Genomic DNA, 21,860 nt, shown 5'->3' with positions numbered 1-21,860 from the left:
CTAGGGCAACTGAGAAACTGAACTTTTAATTTTATTTGATTTGAATCAATTTAAATGTAAATAGCAACATGTGACTAATAGCAACCATAATAGATCATGCAGACCCAAACAATCTTCATAAATGACAGCTAGTATCACAAAAGGAGACATCCAGATACTATGTCTCCCAGTAGAAGAACCACCTAAGAAGTGGTCTTGCCAAAAAATTGAACGTGAATCAGATCAAGCTTCTAGATTCAACTACCAATTGCAAAGAAATATAGGGGAACATATTAAGCACAAGGATGTATTAATAAAACTCAGACCACAGGAAACTACCAATCTAATTTCTTCAACAAATAAATTGCAAGGAAAATAAAAGAATGGAAAGAAACCATGCATTTAAAGGGACATAAAAGACAATTAATAGCCGGGCACCTAGGTGGCTCAGTCACTTAAGAGTCTGCCTGTGGCTTAGATCATGATCCCAGGGTCGTGAGATGGAGCCCTGTATTGGGCTCTGTGCTGGGCGTGGAGCCTGCTTAAGATTCTCTCTCCCTCTGCCCCTCCCCTACCTCTCTTTCTCAAATAAATAAATAAATCTTTTTTTAGCGGTGCCTGGGTGGCACAGTCATTAAGCGTCTGCTTTCTGCTCAGGGCGTGATCCCAGCATTATGGGATAGAGTCCCACATCAGGCTCCTCCACTGTGAGCCTGCTTCTTCCTCTCCCACTCCCCCTGCTTGTGTTCCCTCTCTCGCTGGCTGTCTCTATCTCTGTCAGATAAATAAATAAAAATCTTTAAAAAAATATCTTTTTTTAAAAAATAAAAGATTTTTATTAATCATTGATGTTCGAGTTCTATTCTCTGAAAGGGTCTTCATCTTTTGGAAATGCATACTGAAATATTTGTGGGTGAAATATTACATCTGGGTCTGATTTGCTTCAAAAATAATACAGGAACCAATTCAGACCCATTAGTATGTCAATTATAAAAACAAAACCAAAAGAAAGAAAGAAAGAAAGAAAGAAAGAAAGAAAGAAAGAAAGAAAGAGAGGGAGGGAGGGAGGGAGGGAGGGAGGGAGGGAGGAAGGAAGAAAGAAAGGAAGAAAGAAAATAGCAAGTATTAGAGAGGCTTGTAGGAACCTTTGTTGAAACGCTTGTGCATTGGTGGTAGGAATGTTAAATGGTACGGCCGCTGTAGAACACAGTATGGCAGTTCCTTAAAAAATAATAATAATAAACGCAGAATTACTATATGATCCAACAATCCATTTCTGAGTATATGCTCAAAAGAGTTGAAAGCAGGGACTCAACAGAAGCAACCCAAGTGTCCATCGACGAATGGATGGATAATAAAATGCAGTGTATCCTTACAATGGGATATTATTCAGCCTTAAAAAGGAGGGAAATTCACGCTACATGTTGGGACCTTGAAAGCATCATGCTAACTCAGGGAAATAAGCAAGTCATGAAAGGATAAATGTTGCATGATTCCATTTATATGAGGTGCCTAGAGTAGTCAAGCTTATAGAGATAGAAAATACATTCGACTAGTGGTTGCCAAGGGCTGAGGAGAGGGGGGAATGGAGAGTTATTGTTCAATGAGCAGGGAGAGTCAGCATGGGAAGTTGAGAAAGTTCTAGAGATGGATGGTAGTGTTGGTTGCATAACAATGTGAATGTACTTAATGACAAAGAACTTTACACTTAAAAATGGTTACAGTGGTAAAATATATATTATGTATGTTTTACAGCGAAAAATGTTAATACGGGAAGGGCAAAAGCAGGTGGGGCTAAGATGGAATTACTTGGCTTGAGTTGAGGACTGTTGCAGCTGGATGATGGGTACATAGGGATTCATCATACTCTTCTCTCTACTTCTGTGTATGTTTGAAATTTTCCATAATGAAAATATTTTTTGTACCAAAACAACATTTATACAAAGAAACAAAAAATCAGTTTAAATTTAAGGGAAAAAAAACTAAAACAGAAAAATAGCTAATAAAACTCACCAGAAAAATATTATCACAGAGAAAATAAAAATTATGACCAAAAATTGAGTCCCAAATTACCACAGCCTAAGGAAGATATTTAGGTAAGTCTTCACTGAAGAAATGGAGAGCCAATGGAAAGATGAAACTTGAGCTAGAAATGCAAAGAAAGACAATTCTTAGTTTAAAATTACTTTCTCTGGAAATAGTTGTAGGGGAAGGGGACCACTGGTTTTTCTTTTGTTTTTCTACCAAGTCTTGTAGAATGATTTGAACCATAAAACTATGTGCATATGAAATTGTTTTAACACTGTGTCAGATTTTTAGACCTTGCCAACATTATACACACACCAAAGGTTAATTGTCACATTGACCTAATACATCTGCTTTGTTCTGTTAACTTCCTGGCTTCTCCTTGCTTTTCATTTTCATTGTTCACTTTTGGTTTTTGGACACCTCCTGTGTAACCTTAGAATGAACACTGTAGACTGGCTACCAAAAAGCAATCCTGGGTGCCTCAGTCGGTTAAGCGTCTGCCTTTGGCTCAGGTCATGATCTCAGGGTCCTGGGATCAGCCTGAGTTGGGCTCCCTGCTCAGCGGGAAATCTGCTTCTCCTGCTCCCTCTGCCCCTCTCTCCCCCCCTCCCTACTTGTGCTCTGTACTCTCTCTCAAATAAATAAATAAAACCTTTTTAAATTATATAAATAAACAAAGACAAAAAGCAATCCAATGCTTCCCTCTGCCACAAATTCCTTTGTCCGAGCAGCCGCAATGCTAAAATACACTTTTCTAGGTTCAATCTAGCTAGATGTGGCCATGTGACATAATTCTGCATGACGATACAGAAAAAGAAGACTGCAGAGAATGCATTCTCTCCCTGAATAAAAAAGCAACACCTCAAGAGAACAGGCCCTTGGCTCGTCTGCTTCCATCCTGCCCAGAACACAGGCATCAGAGCTCGCAACTCAGAGGATGAAAGCCACCTGAGGACAGTAGAAGGAAAGAAAGGGAGGAAGTACCTGGACCTCAGAGTGCACTAGGAAGCAGCCACAGCAGCCCTGGAGGGCTCCAAACACCCCCTTTCCTGTCTGTTCGTCTCCCCGTGAGAGGGACTCCTGAGTCAGCTCCAGCCTGTCAAGCCTTTCCCACCTGGGACTCTCCCCTTGGGCGAGCTTGGCAAGCTATATGGCGAGCCTACTATTGCCTCAAAGCTCTCCACTGCCCCTTCCCTCTCATTGCCTTTCCAGAACGTGAAAGGTGATCTTTGCCTCCTGTCCTGACCCCACAGAACTAACACACTCTGGAGGTCAATGGTTTTCACCAAGATTAAGCCTTCTTGGAACAGAAGGCAAGTTCTCCACCTATTCTTCAATATTCTTTTCTTTTGAGTACGGCATACCTGTCCACTGTCATGTTTTAATCATAAGTTTCATCCAATCAAACTTTGGGGGCTGTTATAAGAGTATATTTACCTCCTTGTGCTAGAATGTGTCTGCTTGTTGACCTTCTATCAAATCACAGATTTTTGCAAAAAGGAATTGTATAACAGAAAGAGAAGAAAAACTACATAAATAGTACTACATAAATCTGTTTCCAATATATTTAGAATATAAACCAAGTATTCAATGTACAAAAATAAAAATGACTTGAAATGGAAACAAACGAAACAGAAATGAATCACGAATCCACCCGTATCCTTGGGTTTGTGGCACCCAGTTTTACTCTCTTTGCTGACCTGCCTCCAGACCTTAGACTGAATTCATCCATCATGACTTGATGTGCTTGCCTCCAGACTCACCCTGAGCCCGTGCGCATTCATGCGTATTTAGCTCACTTGGGCCTCTGCTCCCCTCCCGCGGTCAGCTCGCCCCAGAGCCACACACAGTTGCTTTTCTCAGTTCCTTGCTTTCACAGGCACCAAATATACACTTTGGCTTCTATAGGGCCTGTCACCCCACCACCACCAAACTAGTCTTGCATGTGGTCTCTCAAAGAAAGACGATGTTTTCATTTTCAATATGTTAAGAAATCAGATACTAAACAGGACTTCATTTCAGATGCATCTTTCAGTTACTGAAATAATTTATTATTGCATACTGCCTTTTTTCCTTTTAATTTTTCCTTTTCTTTTTTAATTAGCTAGGCACAATCCATGGATCAGGACCATTGGATACTTCATCAAGAATTCTTGGGCTTTAGCTGGGAGGACAGCCTGCCAAGAGAGAGAAAACAAATTGACTCAGGTATCCTAAATGCCCCCAGGAGTCAGAGCTTAGCAGAAGCTTATTGAAGAGGACAAGGAAAATGGCATGCTCTCCTTTTGCAAGGTTAAGGAATGAGCAGAGGTCTTCTTCAAAAGTCAAGATAGGATTCCTGCATTTCCCTTCCTAGGGATATGGCAGCGAAGAGAGGTAGAGCTACAGGATTTCCGCACAAATGATGGGCCACCCTCCTCAGCCATGGCCTTGTAAGGGACCAGGACCAGGACAAAGGCAGGGACGACTGTCCCCTCTACTCTCGGTCATGCACACAGGGACTAATGGATAAGCAGACCTCAGCGCATCCCATCCAAGAGTGTGCAAATGAGGTTAAGAAAAACCCAACTGAGAGGGCTTTGTGATTTGGCTTTGTTCCTCTCTTATTTTTTTTTTAATTTAAAGACTAGGAATTATGTGGCAACTCCTGACAAGTTCAACACCTCTTTGTTCTCTCCTCCTTCCTCTTCCTCTTCCACTCGCTCACTAGATATTTGACCTTGTCTGTCCAGAAGCAACCATCATTGTCATTTAGAATACATCCTTCCACTCAATACTTGTACTAGCAAAGTTGAGTACCTTTTCACATATTAATTGCCATTCTATTTTCATCTTCTATAAATTGCCTCATGAGATCTTTTGTCCAGTTTGTATGAGGTTGTTTTTTTCCCACAGATTTGTGGGAACTTTCTATGTTCCAGATTCTAAAATGTTATCCTAACACGTAAGTTAAAAGCATCTTCCTCAGTCTCTAGTTTTTGTTTATTCTCTCCTTTGTGGTACAGAAGTTTTTTATCATGGTATGGACAAATTTGTCAGATTTTTATTTAATCGGTTGTGCTCTCTGTTAAAAAAAAATCATCTCTTCTTACTGCAAAGTCAAAAAAGATGTTCTTCTACATTTTATTCAAATTGTCTTAAAGTTTTTTCACTTTTAGATTTTTAATCCATGTAAATTTTTCTTTATGTACAGCGTAAGCTAGGTATCTGAGTTTACTTTTCCATATGAATCCACTGTCCCCATCAATGTATTAAATAATGAATCTTTCTTCAACTTATTCATATTACCACCTGAGAAAAATCTACGAGTTCTTCAATATTTTTTCTCCATTTCCTTCTATAGTAACAAAAATTTTAACTGGAAACCTGGGCACTCAGAATTAACTACATTTCCCAGCCTTACTTGCAACAGAATATGGCCATATTCTAGCTAAGGAATTGCTAGAGGAAGCAGTGTATGCGACCTTCAGGAAATGTCCCCAAAAGGAGGAAACATAACTTTTTCCTTCTTTTTTTTTTTTTTTAAAGATTTTATTTATTTATTTGACAGAGACAGAGACAGCTAGCGAGAGAGGGAACACAAGCAGGGGGAGTGGGAGAGGAAGAAGCAGGCTCATAGCAGAGGAGCCTGATGTGGGGCTCGATCCCATAATGCCAGGATCACGCCCTGAGCCAAAGGCAGACGCTTAGCCTCTGTGCCACCCAGGCGCCCCATAACTTTTTCCTTCTTAAACCTCTTTTTTTCTGGCAGAATACAGACAAGTTGGTTGGAGGTAGAGAAGCCGTCCTGAGTCACTAGTTGAGTTTAGAAAAGTTGGCCATGAGCATTGGTATAAAAAGTTAGAGGGGGGTACCTCAGTCAGTTAAGCGTCCTATTCCTGATTTCAGCTCATGTCATGACTCAAGGTCTTGAGATCAAGCCCTGCGCGGGGCTCCGCACTAAGCATGGAGCCTGCTTGGGATTCTCTCTCTTCTTCTCCCTTTCCCCCCGCCCCTCCCCCCACTCATACTCTCTAAAAAAAAAAAGTTAGAAGAAGTCTAAGTGCTTGATTTGCTCTGCATTAATAGGTGAGAAAGAATTACACATCTATCCCGTTTAAGCCACTGCCGTTTTGAGTGTTCCGTCACTCATAGAAATTCTAATATTTATATTGATTTCCCGTAAATGCTTCAATCTATTTCTAAGCTCTCATTTCTCTTATATTGACCTATTTAGCTACCATTGGACCAGACACCACATGATTTAATTAATATAATTGTATGGTAAGTTTTGATGTCTAATAGGTAAATAGCCTCTCCTAGGTCCTTTTCAGAATTGCTTTTGACAGTTCTTTGCCTATTACTTCCCCATATTAACTTTAAAATCTGTCTAGTTCCACAGGGGAAAGTGTGATGGCGTTTTTATTTGAATTTCCTTTAACTTAGAGATAATTTAAGGAGCATCAACATCTTTATGAATTGAATGTTCCCATACATGGTCATAGTATAGCTCTAGATTTCTGCTTTTATGTTTTACAATAACATTTTTCACTTTTTCTCCATAAAGTTTTGCATATCCTTTGTCAAATTTATAGTCCTTGATGTTATTGTAAATGGTATTTTTTATTGCATTGCCTAATGGTTTACTAAAAAAAGATACCATTAATTTTTGTATGTCAATCTTATATTCAGTAACACTGATGAACTCTTATTTGTTCTGAAAGTTTTTCCACAGAGTCTCTTGAATTTCCTATTAATTAGCTTCCATCAAAAAACCACAAGGATGTGGAAAAAGTAGAGTTGAATTGACTCAGTGGGGACAGCCTTAAGAGTCTTGAAATAGAAGAGTAGTATAGGCAAGAAGTTTGGGAGTTAACGGTAGAGACTAGCCAGTAACATGGTGACAGGACAAACAGAGCAGAGTTGGAAATCTGAGCAAGGATACAAGCTAGCACACTTCAGGGAATATGCTAGCACTGGAGCCAGAGGTAGGGCCATGAAACACCAGAGCTGACGGAGAGGAAAGTAGGGTCTGGGAAGATAAGATTCAAACATCAGAGGCAGTCACTGAACCAAACAACATCACTCCCATGGAGATCATTTAAGACAGATCAGTTTGGGTCAAAAATATACCTTGTCCAATCTAAAGAAACATGGGAGCAAAAGTTGCTTTGTCTAAGTCGAGACACTGAATGCCACTATTGGAGTAAATATCATCGCAATGCAGGAAGGAGTATACCGAAAGAGAAGAACTGGATCCCAACCAGGGATGGACCAGTGCAAACCACTTTAGACTGAAACCTTTTGACTTCTCATAAACCCTGAAAAGAAAGGTAATTTTGTCCTGGCTGCAGTGTCCGGGGATTGTAGTTCATAAACTCTTCCTTACAATCCTCATCACCACTTCTGAATTCTGTGGTGTTTTTACATTTCCATTACAGAGTTATATGAGTTTTAATAAAAGCTTCCAATGTTAGAACTGTGACCCATCTGAGTTCTAGATATCTACCTAAGGACCCTGAAATCACATTAAGATAGGAAATAGCTCTATCGTCTGGAATAAGACCCTTAAAGGTCTAAAAGCAGAAATCAGAAGGAATGGTAATTGGGACTATAGGTCCATAAAGTGAGAGATGCCTGAATTCATTTGTCTTGCATTCTGAATCTAGAAAAAGCCTGCTACAAATGGTCATCATCATCTCGCAAGTGGCCAGGTAAGTAGCCAGACTTTTAACACTGTCCAATTACCCAGGGTGCCGCCATTCTGCATCAGCCTGCCACCTAGTGGTCATAGCAGTTGATGCAACATGTTACTGGAGTCCTCACACGCTCCATATATAGCCTCATCCTTTTCTGGGCCTCTGATTCCATGTTCACTGGGTCAAACCAAGGGAGAGAGGGAGTAGACACTCCTGTTACAATGTGACGAGGTAACGCAGTTGGCGATAAAATTATTATGAAAACCTATTTCCGTTAATAAAGAAATGTAATTCTTACACTTGTTATATAATAATTGTTTCAATGTCACTCGCTTAAACATCAGTGAAATGGACCATCAATAACCACAGCTTATGCCACAGTTAGATGATGGGCTCAGCCATGGAGAATGCTAGCAAATGAGACCTCAGGGATTTCAGAAGTACCACCCTGATCTTAGGGAGCCTTGTATTCATCACTGTAGACATCACGTGAAAAAAGAATTTCAATTTCCCTCAATAAAAACTGAAGATAACTTCAACTTAATGCCAAGCTCAATCTTAGGACAAATGCCATCCATCCCAAAAATACCTTACACTTGTACTTTTTGGAGAAGAGTTTCTCTAGGACCTGAAAGTAGGACTAGGGCGTTTATTCTAAAATATTTTCCATTGTATTTAGACTTTTGCTGTGAAAAAAAGGTTACTCTGAACCAACACAAGGACTCTCAGAGCAGATCTGAATGATCTCTCAACTGCAGGTATCTCCAGAAATAGCAGCTGTGGAGGACAGCAAGTCACCAGGAGCTGAGTAGCAATTTCAGGCCCAGACCTTAATTTGGAGCCCAATTCATGCAAAGTCATCTGTGGTAGGGACCATTCACAGGCCATTCATAGCCCTACATCTAGTTTATATGCATTCAAAAGGCACCATCAACCCAAAACTCCATGATGATGATAATCTCTAATTCGGAATTAATCAGTGCTATCCTCTCATATATTAGGCTTTTATGTATTTTTACTGTTTGTTTTGGTTTTAGACCATTAAAGTTTTTCACTTCTTATTAACTGTAAATCATTTATTAAAATAAGCCCACTTTAGAATAATGCTCAGTAACAAACTGATCTTACACGTTTAAGTGCAAAAACGGGAGGAAAGAAAAATGCACATGAAGAGGGCATCACTCCTTCCCATACCTTAGAGGGATAGGAAAGGAAACAAATCCCCATGCATGGAACACTACCCTGCTCCAGATATTTTGCCGTCTTGTATATTACTTAAACCTTCAGACAAACTTAGGAACTTGAGAAGATGGTACCTAGGTTCAGATCCTTCCTCTACTGCTTGTCATCTGTGTCCATGAGCAAATTGCTTACCATTTCCAAGCCTCCAGGTCCTTGTCTGTCAAACAGAGAGAATACCTTGGAAGAGCCATAAAAATTAAATGAGAACCTAGCACAGAACAATCACATAACAAACTGTAGTAGCCATTCAACTGAAGCCAGGTATTAATTCCATTTTATGGTTGATTTTTTAAAAATGTCAGTTCTAAATTGTTTTAAACGCACTGCAACTTAAAAAAAAAAAAAAAGAAGAAGAATATCAAAAATCTACAACGGGAGCCATTATCTAGAAACAAAACAGCTAATGTTCCATTGATCACTACAGAAAATAAAAAGAAGTGCTAGTGCATTTCTTTCTTTTTATATAGATTTTTTTTTTTTTAAGTAATCTCTACACCCAAGGTGGGGCTTGAACTTACGACCCCAAGATCAAGAATCACATGCTCTCCCAAATGAGTCAGCATTTCTAAAATCTACTTTCAGGAGACTCAGGTTTGTTTGTTTGTTTGTTTTATACATACTGGGTTTAGAATGAACTATCTGAAAGGAAAAGATTTCTCTTTTCTCTACTTCTCCCCAGCTCCTATCAGAAAGTTTGAAAAGATTCTTCAAATTTGAGGAAATAATGGCTCATGCAATTTTGTTTCCTCAAGACAGCTAAAACTATCTCCAGCAATTCCATTCATTCCCAAAGATCCAATTACAGGAATGCAGGGTTTCCTTAAGCAACACTGAAGTCCCAAGTATATTTCTGTGAGATGCTTTGTTACTGCCTTTGTATCCCTTTTGTTAATAAATCCCATTGTTAATAAATTAATTAATATACATCAACCCTGGTCAGGAAGTAGCAGAACGAACGAGTTCTATCATTTGCAATGGGGTAAAGAATGTAAAAGACCCCTTATGTGTAGGAATTGATCTGAGTAGCACCAGCAAGTTTGCCTGGACTGAGGGACAGTTTCCATAGAAATACCAGGCATCTTGATAAAAATCTGTCAATCCCCAAAAATACATATGACATGGGAAGTTTGGTGATAAAAATATGCATTAGATTTTATGGTTTTCACTAAACGAAATCTTTTTTAAAGTAATTTGTTGCTTCCAAACAAATAAAATGTGTAAAACATTCTGTTTAAAACACAGAAAGTTCTTGATAACTTAATTTTCAATCTATTTCATGCATCAGGCCATAGATCACCAACAACACTGACAATTCTTTCCACGTTGCCATTAAAATGCAGGAATTAAAAGGGTAATAAGCCATAGAGGAGTTGTAGACACTTTATTTTTAAAAATTGCATTGATCAAGAGAAATTGTTGCCTCAAGGGACAGAAGCATCATGGCCAGGACACGAACTGTAAACCAATAAGTAAAACACTCTAAGAGAACACCTTTGAATCTATTCTTAATCAGATATTTCCCTTGAGTTCTCATTATTCCTGAAAAGAGCTAGAACATGGCTTCTTCAGAATATAGACTTAGCCAAAAGCACTTTTAGAAAATTATATTTTCAAAATGTATGTTCTTGTGCACTAGAAGTCCTGGAAATAGACACCATTGAGTAAAATTGAAAAGCATTAACTCTGCATTGGTCAGGGATTTTTTTTTTTTAATTCCATTAGTTACATAAAATCAGACAAATTACACAATAAGAAACCTATCATCTGAAATGTGTGCGAGATCCCAAAGGATATTATGCCTGTCTATCCTATGTAGGCAATATATTTTAAAATATTAAATTTAAATGCTAATATATAAAATGTAGTAGAATCTTAAGGTCTTACCCATCCAACAGGATCTTTTCTGTGTGTTCTCTTGCAAACGTGAAGGTGATGATACTAAACCTCTATCAAAAAGGCCTTACAATCATGATTCTGTCAGCATGTGGAAAATTCTACAAAATAAATGTATGGTTTCTTTAGCAAATAAATGGCATGACAAAAGAAGAAAGGTATAAAACTGTTACAGAGGGGGAAAAAAGAAAGACCTAGAAGGCTCAACATTATATGCCATTAGGGGATTGCAAATTAAAAAAAAGAAAAAAAAATGAGACACCTCTATAGACCAATTAGAATGGCTAAACTCCAAAACAGTAACAACACCAAATGCTGGCACAAAACTAAAATACTCTTGGGGCGCCTGGGTGGCACAGCGGTTAAGCGTCTGCCTTAGGCTCAGGGCGTGATCCTGGCGTTCTGGGATCGAGCCCCACATCAGGCTCCTCCGCTGGGAGCCTGCTTCTTCCTCTCCCACTCCCCCTGCTTGTGTTCCCTCTCTCGCTGGCTGTCTCTATCTCTGTCAAATAAATAAATAAAATCTTAAAAAAAAAAAAAAAAAACATGATAATAATTAAAAAAAAACAAAACTAAAATACTCTTACCACGTGATCCAACAACCATGCTCCCAGGGATTCATCCAAATGAGCTGAAAACTTATGTCCACAGAAAAACCCAATGTTGTGGGTTGGGAATGAATGGTCAAGAATGATTTCTTGAGGTGTTTTATAGTGTAACTTAGTAAGTTCATTTAAGTAGCACGGGAACAGGACCCGAGGGCAGAAAGAGCTGCCCTTTTGCTGTATGAAACTAGTGGTTATATGATTAGTGCTCTGGGGGGCGGGGGGGACGTGCAGGGAGTATTAGATCATAAATATCTTCTTCAAATTTCTATTTGTAAAACGACTTTTGCAAGATTTCTCTGGTGCTTATCATTCAGTTCAATATTAACGCCCGGCAAGATGTACAAGCAGTCATGAGACCCTTTAAGAATGTAGCAGCAAGCACTATTTGACCCTATTATCAAAGCAAGCACTTACTATCAAAACCATGCAGAGCCAGCCGTCTGGGCTAAAGGTGAAATTTTTTCTGCTTCTATCATATATATATATATGAGCTTTATTCATAACTGCCAAAACTTGGAAGCAACCAAGATGTCCTTCAATAGTTGAATAAACAAATTACGATACAACCAAAACAATGGATTAGTATTCAGCAATAAAAAGAAGTGAGTTATCAAGCCAAGAAAAGATGTAAAGGAATCTTAAATGCTTACTGCTAAGTGAAGGAAGCCTGCCTGAAAAGGCTACTATATGACTCCAACTATCTGTCATTCAGGAAAATGCAAAACTACAGAGACAGTAAAAAGATCATTGGTTTCCAGGGGTTGGGAAAGGGGGGTACTGGGAATAGATAGGTGGAGCATGGGGGATTTTTAGGGCAGTGAAACTGTATGATATTCTCTATGACACTGTAATGGTGGATACATGACATTATGCATTTGGCAAAATCCACAGAACTGCACAACACAAAAAGTGAACCCCAATGTAAACTATGAACCCCGATGTAAGCTATGGACTTTAGTTAATAGTAATATATCAATATTGGTTCTTCAATGATAACAAATGGACCACACCAATTCACCAATACAAGATGTTTATAACAGGGGAAACTGGAGGGGTGGGCAAGATTGGCGAGTAGAGTCAATATGGGAACTGTCCATATTTTCGTTCAATCTTTCTGCAAACTTGAAACTGCTCTAAGAAATAAAATCTATTAATTTTTTAAATGAGAGAGATGTAGAGACATATCAATGAATTTCAATTAAAATTATTTTATTGATCCTGATTCTACCTAAACTAGCTATAGAAAGATATCTTTGAGACATCTGGGGAAATTTAAATATGGATGAATGATAGATGATATTAAGGAATTACTGTACAATTTCTTTTGTATGATCATGGCATCGTTATTTTTTAAACTCTTACCTGAAATGTATGAAATAATGTCTGGAATTTGCTTTAAAATAGTCTAGTGATGGTTTGGGGGAAGGGGAGAAATACAAGTTGGTAGAATGGGAGATAGATGAAACAAACTTGGCAAAGTATTGATAATCATCAGAGTCACATAAATAGTCAATAGAGGTTTATTATCCTATCCTCCCTACTTTTGTGCATGTTTGAAGTTTTTCATAACAAAAAAAAGTTTTTTGGCAGGTACTTCGAAATGTTTTTAAGGACTGTGCTGATCTGTTTCCACCATAACTCAAGGGCATGGGAGACTGGATTAGAACATAGTCTAGGTTTCGAATAGGACCACCTGGTGCACAGCAAAGAAGGGGGGCATGGTGGGGATGACTGAGTGCGAACTGGAATTCCTACTGGTACTAGGTAGCTACTGGAATTCCTTTTCAAATTTCATGTTGTACTCGCAATCTAATCCAAACGTAGGGGAATTTCCTTAAACCAGCATTCAATTTATTCATCCCTGTGCCTTAAGTAATTGGAAAATGTCGACAATAAAAACAATGACTCTGAGATACAATTAAAGCTATCAGAAGTAATAGGTCAGCGGACAGGCACCCTACCCCAGTCCAAACCTGCACCATTTTTGGACAGCCCTCTGCTGAGACTGAGTTTCGTTTTCAAAAATATCCTTTACAGGCCACTCAGTACTTTTTAGGAGAAAGTGTCTTCTAAAGTTCTTTTATCCTTGGTTTTTTTTTTGTTTGTTTGTTTGTTTTTTATTTGTGTCTATCTGCCTTCTAACCCTCTGGGGTTCCCATTTCCAACCCTTGGACTTAATGGAATCTGGCCTCCCTAGTTTTAAGGCAGCCCCCCCAGCATAGCAATTAACCCCATCCTCAGACCCTTCCCATTGATGATGGGTTCAGATGCTAGGCCAACAAACTGACTAACACCTAAGCAGGCAAACTTTAGCACCCTGCCAACAAGGAGTTACATAGATGATCCACTGCAAGACAGCATGGGATCTGGAGTAAGACAAACACACACTCTGATCCTTGTGCTTAAGAAAGTTACCCTCTCTGAGCTCGGGTTTCCTTAGCTATAAAATGAGAAAATTGATACCAAGACCTACAAATGCCTTGATAATTAAACAATATGTGCATTACTGTGGTGTCTGACACATAACAGGTAAGGAATATTAATTTCTTCTATTTCCTATTACACTGGATCAAAGTGGGAGCGGGTGTGTTTTTACCACAAGTGCTAGCTTGCAAGCACCGTTGGCATAGAGTTATTTTTAAAAATGAATAACCTTGGGGCACCTGGCTGGCTCAGTCAGTAGAGCATGCCACTCTTGATCTCAGGGTTGTGAGTTCAAGCCCCACATTGGATGAAGAGCTTACTTAAAAATAAAATAAAATTTAATTTAATCTAAAAAGAAATTAATAACCTTAGTTTCTGGCTTTACTCTGATCATCTCTTCTCCTTCAGGTAAAAGTGTTCCCCACAGCCTCACCTTGTAGTCTCCACGAAAGATATTTTTTTCCTTATCAGTTCACTGGTGCCCTTCTCCATGAAGAGTGTTGGATGGGGTCTGCCTCTGTTGACAACACTGTAGCTGAGCTGACAGCCCGGCTACACGACAGGCAATCTGTGACAATAATGCAAGAGACTATTGGGATTTTTTGTTTCAAATACACACATAGTGATGGAAAAGGAAAGGTAAATTTTAACAGATTAAAAACCTTTTCTCCAGTTTTTCTATCCCTCAAAATACTTTTGGAAGTTTTCCCCTAAAACTACCTTAAGAGCCTATTTTTTTTTAATGATTTTTTATTATATTATGTTAGTCACCATACAGTACATCCCCGGTTTCCGATGTAAGGCTCGATGATTCATTAGTTGCGTATAACACCCGGTGCACCATGCAATACGTGCCCTCCTTACTACCCATCACCGGTCTATCCCATTCCCCCACCCCCCTTCCCTCTGAGGCCCTCAGTTTGTTTCTCATAGTCCATAGTCTCTCATGTTTCATTCCCCCTTCTGATTACCCCCCTTTCTTTTTTTTTTTTTTTTTTAAGATTTTATTTATTTATTTGACAGAGAGAGACAGCCAGCGAGAGAGGGAACACAAGCAGGGGGAGTGGGAGAGGAAGAAGCAGGTTCCCAGCAGAGGATTAAGAGCCTATTCTTGAATCTTTGTCTTTCACACAATCTCATTAGTTTATAGCCACATTTTGTAAGTTAAACTGAGACCTGGTTTAAGTGCTTTCTTTTATGTGTAAGGATGGCACTACACAGCTCATTAATTATGTATCTCACTGTGGGCTTTTATTTGGGGCTGGGGGAGTAAATCAATCACATGCTGTAGATGGGTTTTCTTTTGGTCATTGGATTTCTATTCTTTGCTGTTTGTTTGTTTGTTTCCACACAAAGGGGACTACTGATGGAATTGGAATCACCTCACCAACATGAAGTAAGCAGTTCTTTCGGAATTTTTTTAAATAGGAAGGATTGATTTTTAATATTCTGATTTATTAGCATTACAACTGATTTGCTGATTGCAATTTTTACTCCTGAGAAACTCAATTAGAAAGATTATCTAAACATAAGTGCTTTTTCCCCCCTTAAATTTCTGGAAGAGAAAAACCAGTGTAAATGTTCTCTATTAATAGAGTACATTAAAAAATGAAAATTCAGCTATCCCTCAACAAAAGGATTAATCATAGTTTCTCTAAAAATAGCAAACTCTCATGTGTCATCTTAAATATGGTTGACTTTGTAGTTTAAAACTTTAGAAACACATCCATTGGAAAAATAAGGTATTGTTGTATTAATTAACAGGTTATCACGATGCCCTAGCACTTTCTATCAAGATTCCATTGACCTCAGATTTTCTTTTCTGTTATGAAACAAGTTATTTTCTAAACCAGCATATCTTTCCTTAGTCAGAAAATATGAATGTATGTGTGGACAGAATTCTGACCAAAAGGGTTACCAGGAAGGGCTGACTCAACAGAGCTGTGGCTAGACATCTTAGTTAGAAGAACAGATTTGAACCTTAATCTTCTAATCCGCCTGAGTCGTTCAATTTTAAGTTGCTTTGCATGCACTTTTAGCTCATTTCCGAAGGTCATTCTGTTTCTTGTGCCTCTTGTGTGTTTAGCCAGCTGATTTACTATCTGCTTCACTGGTATTTCACAACATCTGCAAAATTTGGTCTAATTTCCCTGAAGTTAAAGAGACAAAACTATGACATACCCTGTCTCCATGTATTTCAATTTTATCTGTCAGTCTTTTCCAGGCTTTTCACAGAGGCAACATTACTCATATCTTTTTTTTAATAAGGCTGCTTTTTCAGCTCCCCTACAGAAAGGAAAGATTGATAAAGAAAATGTCATATAATTTGTAATCAGCAGTTGACAACTTCACATATTATATACTTATCATTGAAATGACTTCTACAACTAAGTGAAACTGTACTCTAGAGTTTTAAGCTGCAAAGTTAATATATAAGGCGAAGGAAATTAAGGAAATAAGGGAGATACACCATCCTAGAATTTGAATACCGAAAAAGAGACTATGTCGGAATTGTAATAGTGGCTTTCACTGATCCAGAACAAATCACTTCATTCAATTGCCACCCACTAGTTTCCCTCTTTAAAAATGGTTATAATAACACCCATGTCTCTGTGGATATGTTCCAAGAATTACCCAATTATTAGGTTATAAAGCACTGAGGAAATTTTAACCCTGCTGTGAAAACAACTGAGTGCATGCTAGCATATAAACATGACAGAAAGCTGCACATTTACCTATCTTATTTTGTTTATATCTTGATCACTATCCGAGAACATCTGACAGTACAGCTGCCTAAAGTTAACAGGATATGGGAAAGTATGTCCAGACTATCCATTTTTGAAATTCCTTCCTAAAAATATTATTGCTCTTCCTCTGGAATATATTAATCATATATCGCTTGCTCTCTAGAAAATGTAAATAAAAACTATGTCCTCTAACTTTCATAATTGTTAGAGAAATATTTATACTTGTCTTGGACGATAATTAAGAAATGTTTCCTTCAAGGTACATTTTACTTACAAACTCCTTGAAAGCAGAAACCATGTTTATACATCTTGTATACCCCCTTAGCAACCAGGACAGGGCCTCTCACATAATATGAAGCTCCATAAATAATTTTTTCATAAATATTTCTTAGGCTGTTCTCTCTGCTTAGGGCTGGAAATGAAAAATATTTAAGTCAACGTTCCTGTTCTCAAGGAATGACACACACTATTAAACAGTCTTAGATAATAACTCTAGTACTATTTGCTATGATAAGAAATGGAAAAGGGAGAGATTGTCAAGAAATCTTTAAAGAAGACATTTTAGCCTAAGGACAAATAAGAACTCATTATACACCAAAAAAGCAAACAGGTAGAGGGAACAACACAAAGAAAACATTGTATGCATAAGGTTCACTGAGTAGTCCGATGTGTAAAACACAGAGCAGATGGAGGAAGTGGTGGAAAATGAGACCGGAAACGGGGGCCAGTTTCTAAGGATCCCATGTTCTATACCAAAGAATTTGGATTTTATCCTAGAGACAAATGGTCTCCAAGGTGGGGTGCATTCACCCAAGAGCATATGCAAAATTATTCCAGGAAAAACCAGAACATCTATTTATATTTACCTTTTCTCATCCTTTCACATTTTGAGTGTCTGATGAGTGTAGTATGTGTGAGTGTGAGTGTGTGTGTGTGTGTGTGTAGTTTATAAGGAAAAGTACAGGGGCTCCTGGGTGGCTCAGTCAGTTAAGCATCTGACTTTGGCTCAGGTCATGATCTCAGGGTCCTGGGATTGAGTTCCATATTGGGCTCCCTGCTCACCGGGGAGCCTGCTTCTCCCTCTGTCTGCTGCTGCTGCTCTCCTTGCTTGCGTGCTCTCACTCTCTCTTTCTTGCTCACTCTCTCTCTCAAATAAATAAACAAAATCTTTTTTTAAAAATTCTCTTTGGGGGGTACCTGAGTGGAGCAGTTGGTTGAGAATCTGACTCTATATCTGACTCCTGATTTCGGTTCCAGTGGTAATCTCAGGATCCCGGGACTGGGTCCTGCACTGGGCGTGCAGCCTGCTTGGGATTCTCTCTCCTTCTCCCTCTGCCCCTCCCCACTGCACTCACAACGCTCTCGCTCAGTCTCTCTCAAATAAATAAATATTTTATTTAAAAGTCCTCTTTGGAATATTATAAAACAAAACAAAAGTACTTTCTCTGGGTTTAGAATCAATGACAATGCAGTAGCAAGAAATATCTCCAGCACCATCTTGGTTTCTAACTCATGCATTCTGGAGAAATGGCAGGAGCAGAGGCTATACAGAATGAGCCTCAAACACCTTTTCCAGAAAGTAAGGTAGACCACATAGGAACCAACTGAAAGATTTTCCAATCACCAAGCTGGAACAATTTGAGCAACAAAATAAATAACATAGTGTTGGATTATAACCCAAAGTACAAAATAATAAACATGGGCCCATAATAATATAAACAAATACTTGAATGAATAAGTAAATAAGGGAGAATAGACAAATCTCCCATACAAAGGAATACTGCCCCTCACAGACTTGGGAGAGTAACTCCCCTACCCCTTAAGTGAAAGCCGCACTACTGACTTCCATCCAAAAAGAAAAGTATGGAAAGGGAGGGGAGAAAAAGGAGTGACTTTATGGGGGAAAACCTGACAAACATTATGTGATGAAGCTTAACATCACCAGTGATAATCATTAGTGATAAGTTATATTGACAGCCCATTCCCTTCAAATTATATCGATGAGCATGGCACTTTACATCTGCGGTCTTCCTCCCAAAAAAACCATAACCCCAGTTCAATTATAAGAAAAATATCAAACAAACCCAAATTGAGAGACTTTCTACAAAACCTACCAGTACTCTACAAAATTGCAAGGTCAGCGAAAACAAGGAAAGTCTAAGAAACTCTCAGTCTACAGGAGCCTAAGGAGACACAATGACTAAATATAATGTGTCATCCTGGATGGGACCCTAGGACAGAAAAAGAACATTAGGTAAAAACCAAAGGAATCTAAATAAAGTATGAACTTCAGTTAATAATAACCTATCAATACTAGCTAATCAGTTGTGACCAATGTATCATACTATTGTAAGATCTTAACAGGTCAAACCAGGTAAAGGGTAGGGAGCACTCACTGTACTATCTCCACAACTTTCCTGTACACCTAAAACTCCTCAAATAAAAAGTGTATTAAAAGAAAAAAAGGACCTCTTCTGATTTGAAATCTTTCATATCTGTTAGAATCTTTATTCCCTGGTCCAAGTCTTCTATAAACTTGCTATTCATAATGTGATCACCTGTGAGCTTCTTAGCAATACAGAATCTCAGGCCCATCCCAGATAATATTAGGGTTCTCCAGAGAAACAGAACCAAAAGAAAGAGACAGCGAGAGAGAGAGAGAGAGAGAGAGAGAGAGAGAGTTATGTAAGGAACTGGCTCATGCAATTATGATGGCTGGGAAGTCAAATCTGCAGTGTGAGCTAGCAGCCTACAGACCCAGGAGAGCATGTGGTTGCAAATGAAGTCTAAAGGCAGTCTGCCTAACAACTCCCCCATGACTGGGGAGGGGTCTTTTGTTCTATTCAGGCCCTAGACTGAATAAACTCAACACACATTATGGAAGAGCTCACCAATTTAAATGTTGACCTCATCCAAAAACACCCTCCAGGCTGACACATAAAATTAACTGTCACCCCAGACCTCATAAATCCGAATCTGCATTTTAAAAAGATCCGATGGGTGATTTCACACATACTCAAGTTTAAGTGGCATTGCTGTAGAAGACTCCTAAAGGGCCAGAATCCCCCCTTAAAGAGCTTAAAAAATACATGATAATTTCACTAACTCAGAAACAAGGCTTGATTTGTTGTTGTTTTAACTTGATAACTCTCCCAGCATTTATTGATCTGGAAGTGAGGGATGCCTTCAGAAATCCCCACCCTCCGTGCTGGGTAAGGGTAACTAACCCTCTCATTTGTTCCCACCTGGACCTCACCAAGCTTCTTACCTGGTTTTTAAAATTAGTGTCCTGTGAGTCTTCCCGACTACAATGTGCTCCCCAAGGGCATCTAGCACATCTTATTTTTCCCATCTCCAGGTCTCTATTACTCACGATAACAGCCAAACTGAAGCCTGCGGTCAGGAGAGCAGGCCCACATCTGTCCCACTCCCACCGCCCCATTCCCCAACGCTTCCACCTCCAAGACAGACTGGTACATTTTCCTCTTTCTCAGTCAGCATATGCCAGAAGTTACTATTCGAACTAGACCTAGGGAGACATTATACACACAGATTAGAGAACTCTATAGATTGAAGCATATAAAATTGACAATATTGGCTTTTTTGACCACAAAATCAGCGATCTCATAGGACTGAACAGTGTGTTTCCATTTAGTGTTTTTCCTTCGCAAAAACTAGGGACAATATGCTGTCACGGATAGATAATACCAAGATTGCTAATATTCATGACAATTTACTATTGATAAATTAACGTCAAATACACACCATCCACTTCCCAATTTCGATCCAAGCCCTCCCCTTAATTATACGCGATTCAAGCCCTCGCGGCCGCCTCCCGGGTCCCAGTCATCCCGGAGGGGCAGCCCCTGCGCTGTACAAGAGAGCACAAGAGGGGAGAGCGTTGCTCCTCAGAACGACGGCGACCTGGCATGCCCAGAACCCAAGGGGCGAGATGAGTCAACTCCCACCGGCCACTCCCTCCAGGCCACAATGCCCCGAATTCTGCCTTCCCCCGCCCAACCCCTCCACAGTTGCCCGAACCTAAGATGGCGGCGGGGGCGGAGTCGGTGAGGCCGCCTCTAGGCGGGACCGCGCTGACAGAGCGCAGCGGAGGGGCGGTGCCAGCGCCGCCACCCCGCCCCGCCAGCGCGGCCCGGGCCTTCGGCTGTCCGGCCCCCGCTCTCCTTTCTGCCGGTATCTCACTCCTGCTTCTCGGAGGCGTCATGAGGTCCCCGATTCGGGGCCTGACCTCGAGCGATGGCGAGGAGGGCTCAGATAGGACACCCCTCCTGCAGAGCACCCCACGGGTGGAAGCCGGTGAGCCGCGGAGCTGTCCCAGGGTGGGGGTGGCCAGCATACCCACGTCCTTGGCCGATGGGACCAGAGCTGCTTAGGCGTGAGGGGTTTTGAGGAAGGGAAGCGAAGGCGCGAGAGAACTCGAGGAGGGGGAGTCCGTTCAGGGCCCCGCTTAGCTCCCGCCTGCCCCGGTGCCCAAAAGCCGGTCTGGGGTCTGGCGGGGACCGTGAGGCCGGGCCGGGCTGGAGGCTCGGGTGGGGCCTCGGCAGGTGCAGCTCCGCGGGGTCTGGGCGGTTGCTGCTGGGCGCCGCGGGCGCTGGGCTCCTGGCAATTCTCGATAATATCGAGCAGGAGACCCCAGGGAAGAATGTATTGTAGGAGAACCTGTAAATCAATGGGCAAAGGGCCAGGGAGAAGACCCGGAGGAAGAGCAAACTGGGAGAGAAACCTGCATATCGGTGCGCAAAGGGTTGGACGGAGCTGGAGCTCTTTCTCCCTATCACCTCCAGGTTTCCGCAGCTGCCGTCCTCTGGCTTGTTAATCTGGTAGCGCCTTGGGCGAGGAGCTGAAACCTTTTCAAAGGGCTGAGGTTAACATTTGTGTGTCTGTGGAGGAAGGCTATTGCATAAGCGAGCCAATATCTTGAATTTTTTTCCGTATGGTAGTCTACGATTACATCGTAGCCGTCTCCGATTTAAGTTAGAAAAGTTATCTTCAAGATAATATAAAGTTCTAAGATAATTTGCCAAAGGTCTTGCAACAAATAGAAAAGGAAGTATTTCAGAGCGTTATCGTCCCTGAATTTGGAGAAATTAAAATATATTGCTATTTAATACTTTTATAAATGTAACTTCTTTAAAAGTAATTAAAACTAAAGAACAAATCCGTTTGTACACATTCTATAATTTCAAAGATGTGTGCATGAGAAACAGAGTTGAATTAGAAATTTGACTTTTCCTGACCAA

At 40.0% G+C, this 21,860-nt stretch overlaps 1 protein-coding gene and 1 long non-coding RNA gene across 2 annotated transcripts in view; one reads left to right on the top strand and one right to left on the bottom strand.

Moving 5' to 3' along the window:
• Positions 1-1,973: 1,973 nt before the first annotated feature.
• LOC103657397 lies at positions 1,974-20,555 on the bottom strand. The gene is made up of 6 exons (XR_566827.2): positions 20,365-20,555; positions 16,034-16,138; positions 14,286-14,420; positions 10,812-10,921; positions 9,060-9,104; positions 1,974-2,125 (listed from the first exon to the last, which is right to left on the bottom strand). It is a non-coding gene; the product is annotated as an uncharacterized LOC103657397 (long non-coding RNA).
• Positions 20,556-20,750: 195 nt separating this feature from the next.
• The window catches only part of SLC17A5 (solute carrier family 17 member 5), a 47,506-nt gene continuing 46,396 nt past the window's right edge, over positions 20,751-21,860 (top strand). The window contains exon 1 of the mRNA XM_040643671.1: positions 20,751-20,916. Coding sequence (XP_040499605.1) covers positions 20,823-20,916 — 94 coding nt within the window. The 5' untranslated portion in view covers positions 20,751-20,822. The remainder of the gene's footprint in view (positions 20,917-21,860) is intronic.

Source organism: Ursus maritimus, unplaced genomic scaffold, assembly GCF_017311325.1.
Source record: "Ursus maritimus isolate PB19 unplaced genomic scaffold, ASM1731132v1 scaffold_29, whole genome shotgun sequence".
Classification (NCBI taxonomy): Eukaryota; Metazoa; Chordata; class Mammalia; order Carnivora; family Ursidae; genus Ursus; species Ursus maritimus.
This window is presented reverse-complemented; position numbering and strand designations above follow the sequence as displayed.